Source organism: Populus euphratica, unplaced genomic scaffold (assembly GCF_000495115.2).
Source record: "Populus euphratica unplaced genomic scaffold, PopEup_1.0 scaffold795.1, whole genome shotgun sequence".
In the NCBI taxonomy this organism is placed as follows: Eukaryota; Viridiplantae; Streptophyta; class Magnoliopsida; order Malpighiales; family Salicaceae; genus Populus; species Populus euphratica.
In genome coordinates, this window is record NW_011500435.1 from 135,550 (window position 1) to 157,886 (window position 22,337).

The window sequence follows — 22,337 nt, forward strand, 5'->3', positions numbered from 1 at the left end:
CATCTCTTTTCTAAGTTTGGTTATCTCTTTGTCCTTTCAATTTCAGTTCTTAAATTCATTAATCAATCCTTTCATTTATGTGATAGGCTTGCATTTAAAATGAACATTTACCATAAATTAAAGGTATCTTATATTATTAGATATATTATTATAAAACATGCTTTAGTTAAGGAGTTATTGATACTTCAAGTGCAAATTGATGATATAAAACCATGATAAAAATGCACTTTTAAGTACTAATCAACTATCTCTGATGATAATTTAGACACTTCTAGTGATGTTCTTCTAGAAGGCATTAACGTCCATATTGAACAACAATCATCCAATGATCAAGACAGGGCAGAACTTCTAAGACGCAATCCTCCATGGACCCATCAACCTCTTGCAAAATTACAAGACTATGTTGCTCATACTGTCAAGTGCCCAATTACTCAATTCCGAACTTATCAAAGATTATCACCTTTGCACACAGCTTTTATTACAGCTATCTCCAATGTTCATGAGCCTAAGAACTTTCATGAAGCTCAATCCCAAGGTGTCTAGCAAAAGGCTATGGATGAAGAACTGATAGCCCTTAAAGAAAATAAAACCTGGAGTATAATACCTATCCCTCCTGAAAAACATGTAATTGGTAGTCGTTGGATATTCAAAACGAAATTCAATTTAGATGGCTCCATTAATCGACATAAAGTTCACCTGGTTGCTCAAGGATTTACTCAAAAGTTCGAAATTGACTACAAAGAGACCTTCACCCCTGTTGCTAAAATGACCACTGTCAGGGTTCTATTATCTGTTGCTATCAATAATAGGTGGGCTCTGTCACAAATGGATGTTAAAAATACATTTCTTCATGAAGATCTCGAAGAAGAAGTTTTTATGAAGCTCCCTCTAGGACATCCTCAAAGCAGGGATTCTAAAATGGTCTGCCAACTATATAAATCTATTTATAGGTTAAAACAGAGTTCTCGTGCCTGGCATACTAAATTGAGCACTGCCCTTGAAACACTCGGTTTTTCAAAGAGTTCGGCTAATTCTTCGCTTTATGTCTAGCTCAGAAAAAATGATAATCTTATGGTGTTGATATACGTGGACGATCTCATCATCACAGGCAACAATAATGAATCTATTACTTAGTTGAAAGAGAAACTCCAGCAACAATTTCCTATCAAGGATCTGGGGCAGTTAAAGTACTTCCTTGGAATTGACATGAGAACTTCTAACAAAGGGTTATTTCTAAATCAACAAAAATACATTGAAGATCTGCTTCAAGAATCAGGGTTGTTACACACTAAGCCTGTTGCCACTCCATTAGATAGAAAATTGAAGTTAGATTCAGATGGAAAAGCTATCGATTCTCCTAGTAATTATCAGAAACTTGTTGGTAAACTTATTTATCTGACTATCACGAGACCTGATATTACATTTGTTGTTAGTCTCGTTAGTCAACATATGCATGCTCTAACCACTCAACATGAAGGCATGGTGAAACGCATTCTACGATATTTGAAAGGCTTTATTGGTCGGAGCATAGTTATGAATAATAACGGGCATACGAACATTATGGGATACTCTAATTCTGATTGGGCAAGTGACGCACTTAATCGTCGATCAACTACAGGTTATTGTATGTTTGTTGGTGGTAACCTTGTTTCATGGAAAAGCAAAAAGCAACGAGTGGTGGCTCGATCTAGCGCAGAGGCTGAATATCGTGTTATGGCCTCAACTGCATATGAGCTTGTATGGCTCAATCACCTTCTAACTGATCTAGGTTGTCCAAGTAATCTTCTTATGACTCTTTGCTGTGATAATTAAGCTGCTACGCACATTGTGTCTAATCTTGTTTTTCATGAACGTACGAAGCATATTGAAGTTGATTGCCACTACATTCGTCAACAAGTCCAGTCAAAGCTCATTGCTATAAAATATATGCGTACAAATGATTAGTTGGCAGATATGTTCACCAAAGTTCTGCCATCAATTCAATTTCACTGGTTAATGAGCAAGCTTGGTTCTATTAACCCTTTGGATCCAGCTTGAGGGGGAGTATTGGAAATATCCTGCATCATGTGTTTATATTTTAGTCGTACTCCATCATCTATTAGCTCCTGAAATTATGGTTATAGTTAAAGATAATATCATGTACTATTACAATTTAAATCCTATATGTAATAGGATAACAATCCGAGAAAGATTGAAATAGAGTCTAGCTCTATTTCCCTATATATATGTATGTAACTTTGATGGACAATTAATAGTAAAGAACGTGCATCTCTTTCACTCCTAAATTCTTCATGGTATCAAAGCGTGATATCTCGCTCCCTGTTCCAATTCTTCCATGTTTTAAATCCTTCTCTTGTGTTTTGTCATGGCTAAATTTAAAAGTCATGATGTAGTTGGAGGAATAAAGGAGATGGTAGCTTCCTTATCTAATGTTGCTGATAATGTTATCAACACTGCTCATAAACTGAGCTCTGTATTGTTGAATGAATTTAATTACCTTCCTTGGTTTAGAGCAATCACAATTGCTCTTGGTGGAAGATCAAAATTGGGATTTATCAATGGTACGCTAAAATCCCCTAAGGTTGGCTCATTAGAATATGAAGCTTGGTTATCAAAAGATCAACTAGTTATGTTTTGGATTCTAAATACAATGGAGCGCAATCTTGTTGAAATTTTTAGTTACTCTGAGTCCTCTTTGGATCTTTAGAATGTCATTCGTGATATGTATGGAAATCAAAATAACTCTGCTCAGATTTTTCAGATTAATCGAGACATTGCTAATATTAATCAAGATGGCAAATCGTTTGTCAACTTACTGGGAAACTTAAAAAGACTATGGAGTGAGTTGGAGATCTATCAACCTCATATGATAGATGCAACTATCCTATGAAAAAGAATTGAGGAAGATTGAATCTTCCAGTTGTTGACTAGCCTTAATCCTAAATTTGAGGATTTAAGAAGTCATATTTTAATGAATATTGAACTCCTATCTTTTCAAAGTGTGCGCGCCACAATCTAATGTGAAGAAAGTCATCGAAAAGTCATATCCTTATTAAATGTTTTTTATAAATAAATAAATTGATATTCATGCAAAACCACTATTCTTAACATCTTTTGTACTGTAAAGTAGATTATTGAAATTATTTAATCGATGTCTCTTAATTTACTATAATCATGGATTAATTATTTAACCAAGGTCTCTTAATTTACTATAATCATAGATTAATTATTTAATTGAAGTTTCTTAATTTACAATGTATATGTATTGATTTTCATTTTATATCACAAATTTTTTGTAGTTAATTGTTAATAAGATGCTTGGAGTTAGGAGAGGGCATGAGTTTAAATTCCATAAGCTACTTTTTTTTTTATCTTGGTATTTTTTTTATTTGAAACTAGAATATAATATTAAAACTTGTTTTACATATTTGACTTAGTGAGTTCATATAATTTTTTTGCATGTCTAGAAATAATTTAAATGTCTAGAAATGATTAAATATAATTTAATCAACATACTTATTATATGCATATAGATATTAATTGAAATAAGTTTTAATAAATTGAAGTGTATTTCACTGTGAATTTCATATAGAAGATTAAGAATTTTTGTATAACTCAACTTATTTTTATTTAACAACAAACTATTGTGTTAATTATTATGTAAATATTAATGATATAAAAAAATTAGCAGGTTAATCAATTAAATTAATATGTCATTAGATAAATATTTCAAGCATAAATTCTTTGAAAATAAAGAATCATTCAAAGTTTTAAGTCATATAACTTAATTAAATTTTTTAAAAAAATCATATTAAAAAGTTATATAATATTTGTTAATTACTTGGCTACATCACTTTTAGCAAATTGAAAATATTATTATGTGGTAATAAAAAGAATAATGAATGATTTCACATATAACTATTTCAAGAAAACTTTACCCCTCACAATTAATTTAATTACTTTATTTAGAAAAAAATCACTATTTAGATGCAACGTATATTTATATAGTTTCATTCACAGTAACTAAATCCTCGTGGCAATTGTCTTCCCAAAAAAAGTCAAAGTGGTTACCATTTGACCATACTTTCAAAACGTGTGGGCGTGCGTGCTTGCATGTAAGGAATATTCAACATTTTATCTGCCAATCTTACATTAATATATGAAGGTTTAATGTATAGTTCTTGACTAGTCAACGGTACGTTATGCTTTATTTTTTAATTTAAGTTTGAAATTAAAATATGTAAGAATTTTTATAATATGACTGAGCTGACTTATCAGTTAAAAAATAATCTAATTATTGATAAAAAAATATAAAAATTAAATTAAAAAAATTAATAAAAAAATTATAATTTAACTAGCTAAAATTTAAGATTAAATTATATAAAAGTTGTTTTAATGTGATATGTTCAATTTCATCCATTTAAAAACAAATTAAATAATTATTAAGAAAAATTAAGAATAAAATTAAAATAAATAAATAAATATAAGAAGTGAAAGAGAAACTTAACTTTGACAATTTATAGTACAGTAGGTAATTTTTTTTTTAAGAGGGTGATTGATATTTAAAAAAAAAAAATTAAGTTTTTTATAATTTTTTATGATTATAATATATAAGTATCAAGAATAATATACATACATATATATATATATATAAATACTAGTTTAAAAGACATTTTACACACCGAAATCTAAAACACCCGCAGGAGACGGCTGCCCCTAACCAGCACCCCGTGAATATCTCGAGAATCGCTACAAACACGTGAACAGTGTGCCTAAATGAACTTAGACAGTCGTAGGAGAGTTTTATCGTAGGGAGACCCCACAAGTTTTCGTGCGCCGACCACTCCACTCATATCATCAGTCTGAACACCTCCGTATAATTCAGAAATTTACAACAATGGCAGGATATTTTTTATTTGAAAATGTGTTTATTGAAACATCATGTGCCTGGTAGCAGAGCATCTGTATATATTCGCCCGCTTCTAGCTGCAATAACATTCTTCTCAGAAAAGAAAAACTGTATTAATATTATATTATTCACTCTCTCTCTTTGTCAGATCCATCCATTGATAGAACAGGCGAGAATAATGGCTGAAAATAGAACTGGGACCTCTCTGTTCTCTCCTTGCAAGATTGGCAAGTTCAGCCTCTCTCACAGGTCAGTTTTTCCCGTTTTCTCTCTACTCTCAACCGCCCGCCTCAGCAGTTGTCATTTATGGACAAGCTAGTGTTTGGAAAACGAGGATCCTTATCAACATTGCTATGCCTTACCTGGTATATAAAGCACAAAACAAATGAGCCTTCTAATCTTATTTGGTCCCTGGACAGGGTGGTGCTGGCTCCCATGACAAGATGTAGGGCGTTGAATGGGATTCCAGGGGATGCGCTCGCGGAGTACTACGCGCAGAGGTCAACTCCTGGCGGATTTCTCATCACCGAAGGAGCTCTGATCTCCCCGACTGCTCCTGGGTAATTTCCGTGATTTTATTTTTATTTTTACCTTTCTCATCTTTGCACTCCCAAAAAACAAAACACGCGCTCTAATTGGAGTTCTAGTCTAGTCTAGCATGGTAATGCTATCGCGGGTGCCGTGGAGCTGCGGTGCATGTTGGGCTTGGCGATAGCATTACCTAAACTTTCCTTTTTGAAAACTTGACTGGCTTTCTCTGTTCAAATGACGGGGACTGGCCTGGCCTGGCTGCTAATGTTTGGACTTAGACCCGGTCATGTTTGATGTCTTCTTAGGTGTTGACTCGTGAAGAGTTTTTTTTGTTATTATTATTTTTTTTCGTAGTCTTCCGCGTGGAATAATACAGTCGAGATCGAAAGGGAAAACTGGGGTGCCAAGCCCTCCATGTATATTGACAATGGCTCTGAAAATAGCGCTTTTACTCTCAAAAGCGTATTATTATGAAAAAAACGTCACAACCAACCAACTTTCTTGCTGTTGATTCTACATAAGATTTTCCTCATTGATTTTTAATGAAATATTGGGTGATAATCTTTCTTTCGCGAGGAGGTGACCGATTTCTTAAGGAATCCTTGTAAATCATAGATCAATCAAGATGCTTCCAAAAATCTTCTCCAATAGAATGACATTGTTTTGTACACGTTAGATTAAAAGCAATGGGCATTTGCATACCTCTCTGAGCAACAGGATGAGACCTGTGTACACGTGAAGATGGGCAACAATCGGACTGCATTTTAGAGTCATTGTTGCTTAAACTAGTTCTTTGTGTTAAGGGCTCCTCGCTAGCATATAGTGGTCGAAAATGCATATCCGACAATGTTTTTTTTTTTTCTTTTAATTTGGTATACACAATGAAAATATAAATTTAGCACATAATGTAAGCAAAAATGATAAGCATTAAAAGAAGACAGCAAGAATTTTTTTTTTAAGAAAAATACACATGAATTATTGGATTAATGGTCCCCGCCATTGGAAATGCTTTCTCACGTATCACATTGCATTGTTTATGGCGTGCATCTTTTGTAGAATCTTTCTGATGTCTTTAATGGTGGAACCAGGTTTCCTCATGTGCCTGGAATTTACTCAGATGCACAAGTGGAGGCATGGAAGAAGGTGGTGGATGCAGTTCATGCCAAAGGGAGCGTCATATTCTGTCAACTGTGGCACGTTGGCCGTGCATCTCATCAAGGTAAATTTGCTTCCTCTATTATGAAACTTGAAATCAACCTGCTATCATTTTCATTCTCCTAGCATTTGCCCTGCACTATTTCTTACTGACATTGTCGGCTAAAATTATCATCATTGAATCACTGTTTATTTGAATTTTTGACTTTGGGTAATACACCAGTTTATCAACCTGGGGGGGTTCCACCAATTTCATCGACAAACAAGCCCATCTCAAACAGATGGAGAATTCTCATGCCAGATGGTACCTACGGCATATACCCAGCACCTCGAGCCTTGAAAACCTCTGAAATACTAGAGTTGGTGGAACATTATAGCCAGGCAGCCTTGAATGCCATTCGAGCAGGTCAGTATAATCACATTTGTTTGTTTCATTTCAATGCTTTGGAGCTTTTTTCATTTAAGCGCTTTGGAGCTTTTTTCATTTCATCGGGCTTAATTACATGTTAAAGGAAATGGAGTAAGCTTCACTGAGATTTTTGCTTAAACGGTGACCATGATGCCTCTCTGTGATGGGAATTCTAGTTGTGATTTAAATTTGCAGAAACATGGCAACACTTGGCGTGAACTATAATTTTCTACTTTTGGCATCTAAAAAATAACTTACTCCTTGAAAAAGTTCCATTGCTCACGAGTCATGATTATCTCATATTTCATCAAGGGAATAGAAAACAACGGTGGATCTCTGTGCAACTTTCTAGTGTTTCAATGGTGGTCTGTGGGTCGATTTGTTAAGAGACTCATCTCACCTAGGAGATGCTGGAATCATGCATGGAATGAAATTTGTAGTGTCATCTGAAACCGGATGGCTTTACTGCTATAGTTACTGGCTTTTTTAAATAGCCAGTTTTATTGATTCAAGTTTTAGGTTCGTAATTGATCAGATAATCAGCATAGACTGCTACTCTAGCTCGCAAAACAAAGAAACAGGCGCTTCTTAAGCACACCTGGTTACCATGTGATTATATCAATGATATTAATGAAAATATGACATGCAGGTTTCGATGGAGTTGAGATCCACGGGGCGCATGGTTACCTCATTGATCAATTCTTAAAGGATGGAATCAATGACAGAGTAGATGAGTATGGTGGATCAATAGAAAACCGGTGCAGATTCATGATGCAGGTGATTCAGGCAGTAGTTTCAGCTGTTGGTGCAGAACGAGTAGCTTTCCGAATGTCCCCCGCAATTGATCACCTTGATGCCACAGACTCCGATCCACTCAACTTAGGCCTTTCAGTGATTGAGAGGATTAACAAGCTCCAGCTGCAGGTGGGCTCAAAACTCACCTATCTGCATGTCACTCAGCCACGCTACACAGCTTCAGGCCGAAAAGAGTCACGCAGAACTGGTAGCGAAGATGAAGAGGCCCAAATGATTAGGACTTGGAGAAGGGCATATCAGGGTACTTTCATGTGCAGTGGTGGGTTCACCAGGGAGCTGGGGATACAAGCTGTAACTGAAGGTGATGCTGATTTGGTATCATATGGTAGACTTTTTATCTCAAACCCAGATTTAGTCTTGAGATTGAAGCTTAATGCACCACTGAATAAGTATATCAGGAAGACGTTCTACACCCAGGATCCTGTTGTTGGGTACACAGATTACCCTTTCCTAAGCAAAGCAAATGGAGTCGAGGTGCCACTGTCACGCCTCTGAAAGGGAATTTTTGGTATTCTTGGAGGCCTACAATTGTTGATCATCTTGGTCGAGAGTTTGTGTCTACAGAACATGATCATCTTCTCTAAATAGGTAAGTAGCTTTTGGTAACAGAGCAATGGTAGTCAAGAAGTTGCATCAGTTTAATGTAATAATTGGAACTCATTGTGTACCAAAACAAGTGTAAGATTAAGTATTTCTCTTACCTTTCTTACTTCAAGAAGTTTCAAATTCAAGGTTTTTTTTTTTTTTAAAAAAAAAAGAACGATATATTTATAATGAAAAATTTACAATATCTTGGTGAAGGCAAAACAAGGATTCAACCTTTGGTATGCTCTTGTTATCATGTCAAGCATTAAATCCATTTTGTCTGGTCCCCTTATAAAATAAAATAATTAACAATTTAAATATTTTTCTTATTAGACCGTGTGAAATAAAATTGGCTCGCAAATTGTTTGAGAGGCTACCTTCTAGAGAGATGCATGTTTAAATGCAAAAATAACAACGTTAGAAAAGATGTCTGTATCTTTTATAACCCGATTTAATAGTAAGCCACATTGCTTGAATTTTTCTTTTGTAATAAAATAAAATACAAAATAAAAACTGTAAGAAATTAAATATTTGGTGAAGGTATGTTACCTTAAATAGGGAAATCTCTTTCTATATGAGTATATTTTTATCTAGAAAAAGTGTTAAGAAAAGGAAAATACTTGCTGTAAAAGATAAATAAATTATATTATATTAAGATTGATGTAATTTTGTTGACTTAATAAATTTAAAAACAACTAAAATAACTAATAAAAATATATTTTGATATAAAAATCAAATCAATATTTTATTTTTATTTTTATTTTTATATTGAAACGGCAACATATTAAATTAACTTGGAGTAATTCAGGTAACTTGTTAAATCCACTATCCAGATTATAAGAACTTAATAACCCTATAAAATAATAATTTTTTTTATTAAACTTAATTTTCAATTAATCCAATAATAAAAGATAAAATTCAACTACAAAAATGAATCAATCGAGTCAATTTGATTAACTTATCAAACATGGATCACAAAACTAAGATGACCTTATAAAAAAATTATAAAAATTATAAAATTTAATTTTTAATTAATCCAATATTGAAGGGTGAAATTAAAAAAATCAATAAAAAAAAACACTCAAGTCAACAAATCAAACTTGTGACCCAGATTATGAGACCAGGATAATCACATAAAATACAAGCTTACACAAATTATAAAACCTAATTCCCAATAAATCTAATATTAAATAATAAAACTAAAAAAATTAATAAAAAAATAAAAAAACTTGAGTCGCCCAAACTAACATGTTAATTAAGTCATAAAACAATAATAATATTATAAAAAAACAAAAATAATATAATTTCAATTTCTAACTAACCCAATTTTAAAAAGATTGAATTAAAAAAAATATATAATAAAAAAGTACACAAACATGCTTAAAAAAAGTACACAAACATGCTTGCTATAATGTTTGTTAATTTAAAAGGGTGTTTGGGAGTGTAATAACTATTATTTTTTAAAATGTTTATCATTCCAAAACATATTAAAATAATATTTTTTTAATTTTTTAAAAATTATGTTTAATATCAACACTTTAAAATGAGCGAATAAATTAAAAATATATTATATTAAAATAAAATAAAATAAAATAATTTTTAAAAATTTTGTCAGAAATATTTTTGAAACAACACTGCCTAATTAATTGTAGGCTTATCGATGATAACATTAAAACCAAAACCAAGGATGCATATCAATGTACAGTGAGCTCGAGAAAAAGCAAGTTCAAAAGGTGAGCTGGCATGTTCGCATCTGTATCGTACAGAAAGTATAAGAACACTTCAAAATTGGTTCTCCTCTTGGATTTTCTTTCAATAGACAAGATGACCTCTTGAAATGGACTTTTCTCCATGTCAATTGTTCCTCAAATTAGAGATATTTAGTGCTATAGAATTTGGTTTGGCAAATCTTTATTTTATCATCTCTGGAAAGGAACATTCAATACATTTGCATCAAAACCTTAATTCAAGTGCTATAGTGAATAACTGGTGCGTTTTTGTTTCATTACTGCCATTTTATTATCATGCCAGCCAGCATAACAACTTTGATCTTTCTATTAGCAACATTAATTTTATTTATAAATAAATATTAATTTTATTTTTAATATTCAATTGTATTTGATTAGTTAATCCAAAGTAAAGATAAAATCTATAAAACAAAAATATTTTACATAAAAAATTATAAAGTTATTATAATTATGAGATTTATATTACATCGAAACATTATCCTTAAATATTTCTGGTCAATATTCTATTAAAATTAAATATTAATTAGAGTTGTTAAGACCAATACCGTAATAGTTTGGCCTAACTTGTCATATATTGTATCTTATTGTTTTCACAGTTTTGTTTTTAGTGACATGAGCTCATCTTTGAGCTTGACGCTCCAAAACACATACAATAGGTTAACGACCATCACTATTCATAAAGCCATGGCTTTGGACACTCGTTTCCGATATCAGATGTCACAAATATATATTATATTTTTTTTTATGAAAGGAAACACCTGCTCTTTTCAACTAAGATATGAGAGATATTTAGAACTAATATGTAGATATTTATTAGATAACATATACACTAAAGTAATCTACAAAAAAAATTTATATGGAGAAATTATCTATATCTATGGAAAGGCTCACGTAATGGTTATGTAAGTAATTTTTAGATTTTATATAACCAAGTTATCTTATATAGAGAGTGCTATGCTTTGATCCTAACCAAATATTATCTTAATCAAGAGTAAAAGAAGAAGAAGCAAATATTAAGAATAACATAAACTACATGAAGATATGTGAATAATCAATAGAGAATTCATTACCTTTGGTGAATTAAGAAAAATATTTCATATGTTCTCAAATAGTATTAATTTAAAAATTATTGGTTAAGGTGAAATAAGATTTAAAAAGAGTTTTAAATCTTATTTAAAAAATCAATTAGTATAGTATTGTGAACAAAAATGATTTAACAAAGCAGACATACTTTGTGCTATAGTATTTAAATTGAAACATTCTTTATGAAGGAATAATAATTACACTGAAAAATTGATGACTTAAATTTTAAGTTAAACCACTTATGATTTTTTTATTATTTGAGGGATTATGACAGGTTATTAGGTATTGTATTTGATCTTCAAATATAAGTCAATTAATTGTTGAATTGACAATAAATTAAATTGTTTAATTTAATTTATTTTATTTTATTTAGTATTATGATTTATATTTAAGTCAACTTATTAGAAAATCTAATGAGTCACATACATAAGAACCAATGGTCATAAATTAAAATGAGATGATTAATTAAGTGTAAATTGATTGTAAATAAATTTTAAAAATTAAAAGCTAGAATATAATTAATACAAGGATTACAATTACAAACCTAACTTGGTTTTGAAGCAAGTATTCAAAGCCAAAAAGAATATTTGATCTTTAAATAAGTTTTGTATAAATTATAAATAACTCTAAATCTGTCTAATATGATGACTGAGACTCTAAAAAAATTTAAATTTATTATTTTTATTGTATATATATATATTTTAAAAAACCCAACACATTTAAAAATAAGTGATGCATGTGGTTCTTACAAGAGGTTTCAAACGCATCTTCAACAATATATTTGGAACATGTACATGTCTTGGCTTATTGTTTTTGTTTCCATCATTTCATTTTCTACAAACTGACTTACTCTTCAATCCATTTTTCTATATAAAATAGTTGAGATCTTTTCAAAATGTCAAAGATTACTTCATAAAAGTAAATGAAATTTCTAATGTTACAAACAGGGAAAAAAAGGTTGATTTAAACACCCAGTCTCAGTTTGAATAACCAATTTTCTTTCAGACCAATCCTCTCAGAAGTGGAGACCACTGTTCTTCAACCTCGCTAGTAACATGATGCAGGGATGAGTTCACTTAATGTTGTTGAAGATGCAAGGCCAACCAAAAAAAAATAAAAAATCATTAAAAGAATGCATGAAATAAAATTCACCAATAATATTTCTCTTTCTTCAATCTCTTTTTTTTTTTTCATTTTCATCTTTAAAAAATATTCATCCTTAGGCTTTTTTGTTAAATTTTTTCGTGATCTGATTGCATGAAATAGAATTTTAACTTATAATAGAAAGATAAATTAAAAAAGAAGATCATAATATAAAATATAAAAAATACAAAGTCAATCTCAAAGTTTTTAAAATTTTAATTTTAATTTAAAATTTATTTTATAATATTTGATTTTTGAAATTGAGATGAGAGAAAGAAACTCATTTAAAATGATGAAGTAGAGAAAATTATATATTGGCTATATTTCAGCTAGCAAAAAAAAAAATAAAAATCTGTGTCAATGGACTTCTCTTCTTAAAAGAAGTTCAACAAGGTGAATTTTTCTTCTAAACATAGCAAGAAAAGTATATTGTGTTTCATTTATTTTTTAATTCAGTGGATTTTCTTGTCTTATAGTAATTGTGGGGTGTTTCTGGGTTGTTAAGTGATTTTTGAAGATTTATATTGTAATTTAAAATTATTTTCAAGTAAGAATATACTAAAAAATGAGTTTCTGCGGTTCAAAAACATGAACTTTAGTTTTTGAATCATTCGATGGCAGGTTCCTTACAACAGTAAACAACTTGTGGCTAGCCTTAAAAAATAATCTACAAAAACAAACAACCAGTCGTCCACTCTTGAGGGAAAAAAAAAGAAGGTGCGGGCTTGGGCTTCCTAGCACTTGAGGTTTTTTTTTATTAAGACAAGGTGTGTGGACTTCACCTTATCTTTTTGTTTAAACAAATTGAATCAATTTTGTTTGTTAGATGGTGATTGATTTCTTTTAATTTTTGTAGTTGTATAATACTTTAAAAATATTATTTGATTTGTTTTAATTTTTTTTCTTTTATATTTTATATGAATTAGCTATATTTGTATGAATTTTGTATAAAAATAAAAATAATTTGTTATTAGTAATAATAATTAGGTATTAAAATAAAATTAATGAAAAATATTTTTCAAGCTAAAGATGAAGTTGACATTGCCACTATAGGTGACTTGTTGACCCTGTTGTCTTCTGTTGGAGAAAAAAGAAACAAGAGCAAGCCCGTACTTCTTATCCCAGGAATAAGCCTATGTTTTGGTTTTTATGGAAGTAAAACTTATGGGCTCAGTTAATAATTTTTTTTATTGATTTAAATACCCTATTGTCCACCTCGCATTTTTTTTTAATTTTTTTCTTTAATATTGAGATTTAAAATAAATTGGATCAACTTTATTTTTTAGATAGTAGTTGATTTCTTTATAATTTTATAGTTGTAAGATATTTTAAAGAGATTAGTTTGATTTTTTTTATTTAATTTTATATTTTATACAGGGCGGGGAAGTTAGCTACTATGAGCTACAGGAATTAGACATCTAAGAAACATGGAAGAAAACAAAGAAATGTATTTCACTAAATATGGCGATAAAACACAGTCTAATAAGAGCATACATGGCCACCACAGCAGTGACCCCGAAGGGGCAGAAACAGCAAAACCAGTAGAAATGCATCAGATCATACAATTCCGAACGTGAAGGACCAGAGAGAGTTTTAGCCTTCAAAGTCTGTTTTAACCCACTGGGTGTGGCCGTGCTTGCTCTTCATCTTATCATCAAACTCCTTCTCTTTAATTTCGACAATTTTAGCTACATTAGCCATGGATTCCTCTTGTACTCTTGCAATCCTTCTGCTCCTCTTCTTGGCTGTAGCCTCCCTCTCAGCTTCCAACCCCTTGTACTCTCTAACCCAACAGTTATGCACGGCACAACTCAACACTAACACAACCAGCTGCATTATGAGCATCGCCATCAAAACCCCACATTCCAATCTCACCAAGAGCTTAGCCTCTCTGGGGTCTCTGCTGGATTTGAGCATAGCAAGGCTGGGCTTCTCTCTTGTAAACAAGGCTAGTATGCTCAAGACTTGTCCAACTAGAGAGGCAAGGAGAAGAGAAACATGGGTTATGAAACAAACGTGAGTGAGCTGGGAGTAGAAGCCAACGAAGGAGGAGAGTAGAGAAATGCAAGAGCCAACAAGAAACGCAAAACCCAGTGAAGTCGGAGGCCATTTGAGGAGAACTGTGGGAACTATAGAGGCTGAGGAAAGGATAAAAAGAGTGAAATTCAAGCATGAAAGGAGAAGGCTTGGGAAAGAACACGAGCTTCTAAGCTTAGAGGAGGCCATGTTTTTGGTTGACGCTGGAATTGTCCAGAGTTTTTGCTGTTGAAAAGAGTGAGGGTTTTTGAATTCATATATAATGGAGGTGGGATTTGGCCGTTGGAGGCTAAGGACAACGGCTAGGGAAGAGATGGGCCACTCTAGCACCTCTAATGGTGATGATGATGCATCGTTCCCTCTCCACATGGTTCAAACTTTGAACTTTGAAGAAGTGGTTCGATTTTAATTTTCAAGGCGTGCTGTTCGGGCTTCAAATTATCAAATTAGGAAAATCACTTTTTGTCTATATTATACTTTATATTAAAGTTGAGCTATCGTTCGAGCAAGGTTAGTATAGAAAAATAAAGACAAATTGTGATGGTACCCCAAGCTCGTGACCAAATTTCCATTGCTTATATTCAAAAACAGTTGTCCACAACTGGAGACAAACTCGACCATGGAAAGGTTCAAGAAAGAGACAATGGAGGCTCCCAACAATATTGGTGCACATACTATCAGGAGGAGCAAGAAACATTCATGGTTTTTTTTTGTTTTTTTATCAGATTACGGAGAAGAACCGAGGGTGATGATTATGAAACTGGGGATAGTTTGGCACAAGGACCAACTACATGGATTTGTACAGGCATTAATCCAGATAATTTTGGAAGGATGAACTGAGGAACTTTCGACAAGGATGATTTTGGTAATAAATCACTTTAAACTTGAGATTATTTTCAAATTACTTCAACTTCAATTAGTGATGCAACAGAATATTCCTGACCTTTTTAGGTGAAGATAAATTCAATTCAAGTGTCAGATATGTCATCAACCACGAGAAGACTGGATTGAGCATGCATCGAAGATAGTCTTATTCAAAATGCAAAAAATGGACTTCAAGAGCTTAACTGGAAAGTGCAAAGTTCCAAGAGTTACAGAAAAGCCTTGAGAAATCAAAATATTTAGTTCAAGGCAATAAGAACTAATGACTTGAAGTGATGATAAAAATGGTTGATAATCATGACACTAAAGTCTTCATGATAAAGAGACTTGATTGAAAATCTTGTATTAAGCTTACCTGATGCATTTATATTTAGTTTTGATTATTCACTTTGGACATTTAACCATATTGCTTATCCTAAACTTTTTGTTTTGGACGGGTTGTAGTTAAGCAAATAGACAAAACACTTAGGGATACTTATGGATTAGATTTTGTAATATTCATGCTCTAACCTAAACCCTAAACTTTTACATCTAATCGGGTATAAATTAAACTTGACCTAATCAGGTTTTAAGTATACATCAAGTATCCAACAACTTGAATAAAAACCCTTATCACCATTCTCTCACTACTTCAAATCGCTTGCCTTGCATACACCCTTCTTTCATTATTGATATGATACCCATCTAAATTTAGCACTCAAGCTCATCAATATAACATTTGAGAAATTACAAGCTGTGAGATGATACATCTCTTAACAAAATGTGCCACTTGACTTGACAGCTTAAGCCAACAATAATTCGAGGAGACTTGGGCAAGATTCTTGCCAGCCTAATAACCTTCACAATCCAACTCAAGGATAATATGCTCCCGAAAGGAAATTCTAAAACACACGATTGCAAGCCACAAAATAACTATTAAAAATAACATATTCAACTCGCTTACTACCATCATCCACCTCAGAATAGATCTACCTAAAGGAATGATCTCCTCTGTAGAATTCTAATGAAGTTTCCAACCCCACAACCTTGAGATGCATGATGCTAAGAAGTGTAACCCACTTACTTAATGCATCAACCAGCTTGTTGAAGCTGCAAGATTGGTGCCTTAAGGAGTCAACTCCAGGAGATATGACACTTATTTGGCATAATGATGACTCAGATTCTAGTGCCCATTGATGTGCTATAAGGGCTCGTGATCAGTAATGAGAATAAACTCCTTTTGCACAAATTATCGATGCCAATCTTCAATTACTAAACAATAGCATAGAACTCAAGGTCATAAATAGAGTAGTTCCTGAAACTCAATAGCTTCTCGCTAAAAAAGCCATGAGACAACTGACATAGTGGGGAGTGACCGGCATGGTAACACAGCTTTTTCTAAGTCAGAGTCATTAAAGACTATGAACACCATAAATATAGAGGGACACATAAAATATTAAATTTTTATTCATCCAAGTCTCATTGTCAAAAGACTATTACAATCTTTAGTGTAAAAGAAACTAGAAAACCCTAAAAATACCAAATAAAAAAATCAAAGAGGAAAACTATTTCCATTAAATAGAAAACAATAAAAGCATAATAATACTAAATAGAAAAAAAAATTATAAATTGAAAAGGAAGAAATAAAATTAACCACGCAAAATATTTATTTTTTTGCATTACAATCCCGCATCAATCTCCTCCATTTGGAAAGAACTTGTCATCAAGTTCAAACTGTAATCATCACAAATTGTGTTCCATCATGAACATGTGGTACATAATGTTTTTAAGGTAGAACATCCTAAATCAGAAATCATCATCCACCATGAAGATGTTCTTAAAGCAAAACCATAACTAAACCAATGATCCTTTTGTTTGTGGGTCAACCAATCATGGGTCCCTAACACCTATATATTGGCTGCCCCATCATATTTTCCTAACACCTTTGTGCGAGCCACTCATCGTGAATCCCTAACATCACAAACAAGTGGTACATAATGTTCTTAGGGCAGAACCTGCTTGGTAAAAAAACCAATGATCTTTTTGTGTGTGGGCCTCCCTACCTTTATTGTTCATTTCTATTAGTTTAATTGAATAAATAAATAAATAAACAAACTCTTATTGTTCAATAGAAAAGTCACAACTCTCAAACAAGATAGCTTTCAAGTGGCTAGAAATAAGGAATTGAGCAATTCTCAAACAGGCTTTAAATAGTTCACTTCCTATACATTAAACAGGTGATAAGATAGAAAAAGATGTAGCCAACAACATTTACAAACTTAGGAATGGGGCCCTAACCCATCCTATGTTCCTCTTGAACTAGGGTATTGCCCATCTGGAAATGCTCTTTGTTTTCTCTACATGCCTTGTCCTTCGCCTTCTTAATGTTGGCATCACCGTTTTCCTAGCTGCTAATGAAACCCCCTTTAAGCAAAATTATCTAAGACATAAATTCAAAGTTACAGGAAAAAACATACCCTGATGCTCTTATAATTGAGAATCTTTGATATCCAACATATCATCAAAGATGTATATCCATAATACAAATATGGAGTACTTGGAGAAACCTCCACAGCCCATTTCCTCTACCACTATGGTCTCCATACCCACACGGCAAGAATTAGAACATCTATTCCATTTTACTAAATTTCTATGAAACTCATTTTGGTTAAGAGTTGTCACCATATAATAGTACACTTATATCACTAGTGGGCTGGGCTTCATTCTCTCTCGCATCACTAAAAATGTTTAATATTGTTCTCTCCTGTCACTAACAATATATCCTAAATTAGGAAGAAAACCCAAGTCTTTACACAAGTAATGAGATACACAAACTTCAGCCATACCAGACCTGAAAGGATTTGATATAAGCAAATACCTGCTCAAACAATAAATGTGCCCCTTTATCATAAGCTAGTAAACAATAGCCCAAAGAAATGATCATTAATTCTGGGCAAGGACAAAAAATATTCTAATATCATAAGCTAATAGCAACAAATAATAACTCCAAAGAACCAGTAGAATGGTCATTGATGTTGGGAAAAAAATAAACAACTAACGATGTTTATGTTCCATGGAAATTCTGTAAGAAATCAAATGACCAAAGTAAATGACAAGGATGGGCAACTCTTACCTTTTTTTCTAACACCAATCATGATGGATGGGTTAGAATGGCCTCAACTCTATCTAATGATGCTTGCAGCCTTCCCGAGTTCATGTTGAACAATGGCTCATCAGCGCCCAAAGCCCTGAAAGCATGATAAGGTTTCATCTATGAGCCATAACATATGAATAAATAAACAATGGCGGCAAATTGAATTATTTGGCATGTAACCCCAACATGAGAAACAGTTAACAACAGTAGCACTATAATCATAACTTCTCCCTAATGAGCTAATAATGCACTGAAGATCCAAGAACTTGCCCAGTAATTTCTGGAAGAACATAATCTGCCCTCCACCCAAACCGCAAATCCATGCCAGGGAACAACCCGAATGATGTCTTATTCTGAATCCTAGATATGCCATCTCCACCTAAACAAGTTGTAAGCTTCCATTTCCAACCAGTAGCATGCAACTGAAAATTATGGCCTATGCCGACCTATATTTCCAAGATTTACAAGTCCAATTACCACAAAATGCATACATCTGAGTTCAATAACCAATAAACTATCCAAAGTACAAGCTCTTCACTTTGGAAACTAACCAAACATGCTAAAATTCTCAAGATGTGGAAAAGGATAAAACCACACCTGGAGATTTAGAAACTTGGTAACAGGAATCTTCTTTGAAAGAATGCGTACATCCTGATGTATTGGCTCATATATGAATTTCCACCTCCGCTCAGGGGACAAAGGTTTTAGAACAATCTTGCCTTGGAATTCATTGGTTGGAGCATTATAGAACTGAATCAAAATAGGGACTCCAAAAATCACAACCAGACAAACAACAGATCAATTAATGCATGTATAGCAGCGCATCATAGGAAAAACAACAAAACAATTGAGGATGCCATAGCCAAAATAGACATCTATTCATTGAAAGAAAGAAAAAAATCCATTCAACCATAGCTGAAATGAGAACAGGAACATGTATGCTTTTTATGTTTTGTTTGACAACATACTGATGTTCGTCACTCTAACAGGAGCAATGAATCAGTTATTTATTTCCTTTTGCTACCCACTACCTTGTCAAATTTTCCGAGCAATAAAATCTTACAAAAGCTTAAGGTTCCACTCAGAAGTTCAAAACTTTCATGATCACATCTTAGTGCTTTGATTAGATTAGTTGTCTATCTTTGATAACAGAAATGCTCCCCAGTCATTTGTGTCAATTACTCTGCACAGAAATGTGAATCCACGTGAAGGATCCATAACAACGAATTCAAGTAGAAATAGGACATTGTCAAACATGGAAAGCTTGCACGATTTTCCAAAATGGTCATAGCCAGAGCTATTCACCAGACAGCATAGTAGATAGAAAAAGGCAGGAACAACGCACAAGAATACAAGTAGATTGCCATAATAGATCAATCTTCATAGTCACAAGTATCTTACATCTGAAAGGAATAACCAGCACCACAAAAAACACATTTTCTTTTACAATATTACATTTCCAGCAGAGGACAAAAAGAAAAGGAAAAAAAGAAAACCCTCACATCTTCACTCTCAGTGATCATTTTCCACACATAACATAGCAAAAACTAGCAATAACAAAAATAATCCATTTTTCCAACCTGTGCTGTATATCTTGGAAAGCAAAAAAGGGCAAGAAAATTCAAATTATACCTCTAAATTGACACCAACGCGAATACCCTCAATCTCCTTTCTAAATTTGAGAAACAACTCAGATGGAATCAAATTGATATTGTAAAGCTCTTCCCATGAAGTGGGCTCCTCTCCATTTGAACCAGAATCCATTTTTCAACTGCAAAATAATCCAACCAGCCATATCTCTCAAACTTTATTATTATTGCTATTATTGTGCATAAAAAATAAATCTTTTTGTTTGCTTTGAAATGAAAGAAATTTCTTTCATGTTTCTCCATTACTGAAAAAGCTTATGAAGAAGACGAATTCAATGGCGAAGCAGCGGTACCTTATGGCTATATTACTGTGTACGTATACGAGTATTTGTCATTGTATAATTATACCACAAAACTAACTCTAAGAGTGGAGGACACCTCTGAAGCTTCGTCCCAGAAAAAGACTAGTTGGTGGCTTACAATCTATTAGATACCTAAGATACCCCTTCTATCATTTAATTACAATTCTGTCCTTTTAGTTTTTTAATCAAAACCTTGATGATAATCATTAATACATCCTCAATTACTTTTTTTTACCTCTCAAAATCTCCTTATTTTCCCATTAAAACTATTTCTCTTTCTTTTTGTTTTTCCATACAGAAATAAATAAAATGAAAGGATTAAATTGTAAAAGAATTTTTTAAAAAGTCAAATATATAACTTTTAAACACATAAAAATTATTTAATTACTTAATTTCCTTTAACCATATGAACTAAAATAATTATTAAAAAGAACTAGAACAGCATGGCTTTTTATTTTTCCAAATTCTCAATTCAAACACATAATTGACCATGCATTTCTTCCTTTCTTAACATTTTGTTTCCTATCATTTACACAATTTATAATTCAATAATTAAATTTTATTTTTTTCAATTGCATCCCATAAAGTTATATTTTCATGGTTTATGTGATGAAATGTTTTTTTATTTGTTTTCTCTTATTTACTTAACATTTTGTTAAATATCTCAATGTTATCAATTTTACAAAATAAAATTTTAGCTTTTTGTAAAACAAAATTAACATATGAGGGACTAAGATTAACATAAAGAAAGAAACATAGTCCATAAATAAATAAATAAATAAAATGGATAAGTTCCATTTGATCACTCAAGTTTTAATTTTTTTCAAATTTCATCTATATTCTTTTAGGTTATTATGTTTTGATCTTAAACTTTATTTTATCATGTTTTAAATCAAGAGAGAAGAGAGAAAATCACAAAAAAAATTGAAGGATGAGAACGATTTTAGACTCATGAATTTCAGCAACCAATAACTTTAATTTTGAAAGAAAGAAACTCATTGGAAATGGTTTTTATCTTTAATGATGCTAGAAAAAATAAATTGTGTTTCGAAAAAAAAAAGATTTGATTTTGAGTTTTGAAGCTAATAATAAACTATTTTGTTTATTGAAAATAAAGTTTAAGATGTCCACTAGTTATTTAACTTGTATTTTGCTGTGAGTTTAATAAAAAATATTTTACATAAAAATTTGTGTAACAATTGTCAATGCATTTTTCTAGTAGTAAGAAAAATTATGAACATAAATTCAAAATTTAAAGCATGTTTTAATCTAGATGCACACCAATCATTTAAAGGTCTAAAGGTTTTGATGATAACAAAATATATTAGTAATATTGTATAACTATGATGAGAACAAAATATATGATTGATGTTGTTTAATATATGTTTTACTTTTATATCTTAAATTAACATAAAAGACTGATGTTTTGATTGATTTTATTTATTGCATTAATATTTTGATTTAAATAATGTATTTACATGAATAAGTGAATTGTGCAATTCTAGATATATTGCTTAGTACTACTAATGTCATATGGTGCAATGTTTTTAAAATATATTTAAAGTTCTTTAAATAAGCATGATAGATTATTTTAAGTACAACAAAGGAATAAATCAAGTTTTTTTGAAAATAAACTTTATTAAAAGAGAAACACTAAAAGAGTAAATAAGAACTTATCCTTTATTAAAGAGTCATGGTATCAATCTTATATTCTCTTAATTAATTGTGATATGTATTTATTAAAAAGAGGTATATAATATGTGACTTTATGTTTCCTCATGTTTATCTTAATTCTATTTTTATGGAATAAATAATTTGATTTGGATGATTTTTTGTCTAAAAGATATTTTTTAATAATGATATACACTTGATATACATTTTGTAGCAATATATTTATGTCATCATTGTATATAGTATAAGAAAAAATACATATGTTGTCTTGATTGAAAGTATTT

The 22,337-nt window shown here is 31.8% G+C and overlaps 3 protein-coding genes across 7 annotated transcripts; 1 reads left to right on the forward strand and 2 right to left on the reverse strand.

Annotated features, from left to right (window-relative positions):
* The first annotated feature begins 4,922 nt into the window (after nt 1–4,922).
* On the forward strand, nt 4,923–8,523 carry LOC105114666 (12-oxophytodienoate reductase 3-like). Its single transcript, XM_011011288.1, has 5 exons — nt 4,923–5,158; nt 5,329–5,469; nt 6,529–6,659; nt 6,819–7,001; nt 7,654–8,523. The coding sequence occupies exons 1-5, from the start codon at nt 4,923–4,925 to the stop codon at nt 8,313–8,315; spliced, it is 1,353 nt and encodes a 450-aa protein (XP_011009590.1). The 3' UTR covers nt 8,316–8,523.
* A 5,283-nt stretch (nt 8,524–13,806) lies between these two features.
* Nucleotides 13,807–14,661, reverse strand: LOC105114667 (Putative membrane lipoprotein). The gene is made up of 2 exons (XM_011011289.1): nt 13,967–14,661; nt 13,807–13,935 (listed from the first exon to the last, which is right to left on the reverse strand). Exon 1 carries the CDS (start codon nt 14,603–14,605, stop codon nt 13,973–13,975), a length of 633 nt encoding a protein of 210 aa, XP_011009591.1. The 5' UTR covers nt 14,606–14,661; the 3' UTR covers nt 13,807–13,935; nt 13,967–13,972.
* A 2,226-nt stretch (nt 14,662–16,887) lies between these two features.
* LOC105114668 (uncharacterized) lies at nt 16,888–20,467 on the reverse strand. 5 transcript variants are annotated; one of them, XM_011011293.1, is made up of 6 exons: nt 20,374–20,467; nt 20,064–20,202; nt 19,029–19,181; nt 18,702–18,877; nt 18,411–18,525; nt 16,888–17,248 (listed from the first exon to the last, which is right to left on the reverse strand). In XM_011011293.1, the coding sequence occupies exons 2-5, from the start codon at nt 20,193–20,195 to the stop codon at nt 18,429–18,431; spliced, it is 558 nt and encodes a 185-aa protein (XP_011009595.1). In that variant the 5' UTR covers nt 20,196–20,202; nt 20,374–20,467; the 3' UTR covers nt 16,888–17,248; nt 18,411–18,428. The 5 variants fall into 5 exon arrangements, with proteins under 5 accessions (XP_011009595.1, XP_011009594.1, XP_011009596.1 ...); XM_011011292.1 differs by lacking the exon at nt 16,888–17,248 and adding an exon at nt 17,381–17,685; XM_011011294.1 differs by lacking the exon at nt 16,888–17,248 and adding an exon at nt 17,381–17,688.
* Between the last annotated feature and the right edge of the window lie 1,870 nt (nt 20,468–22,337).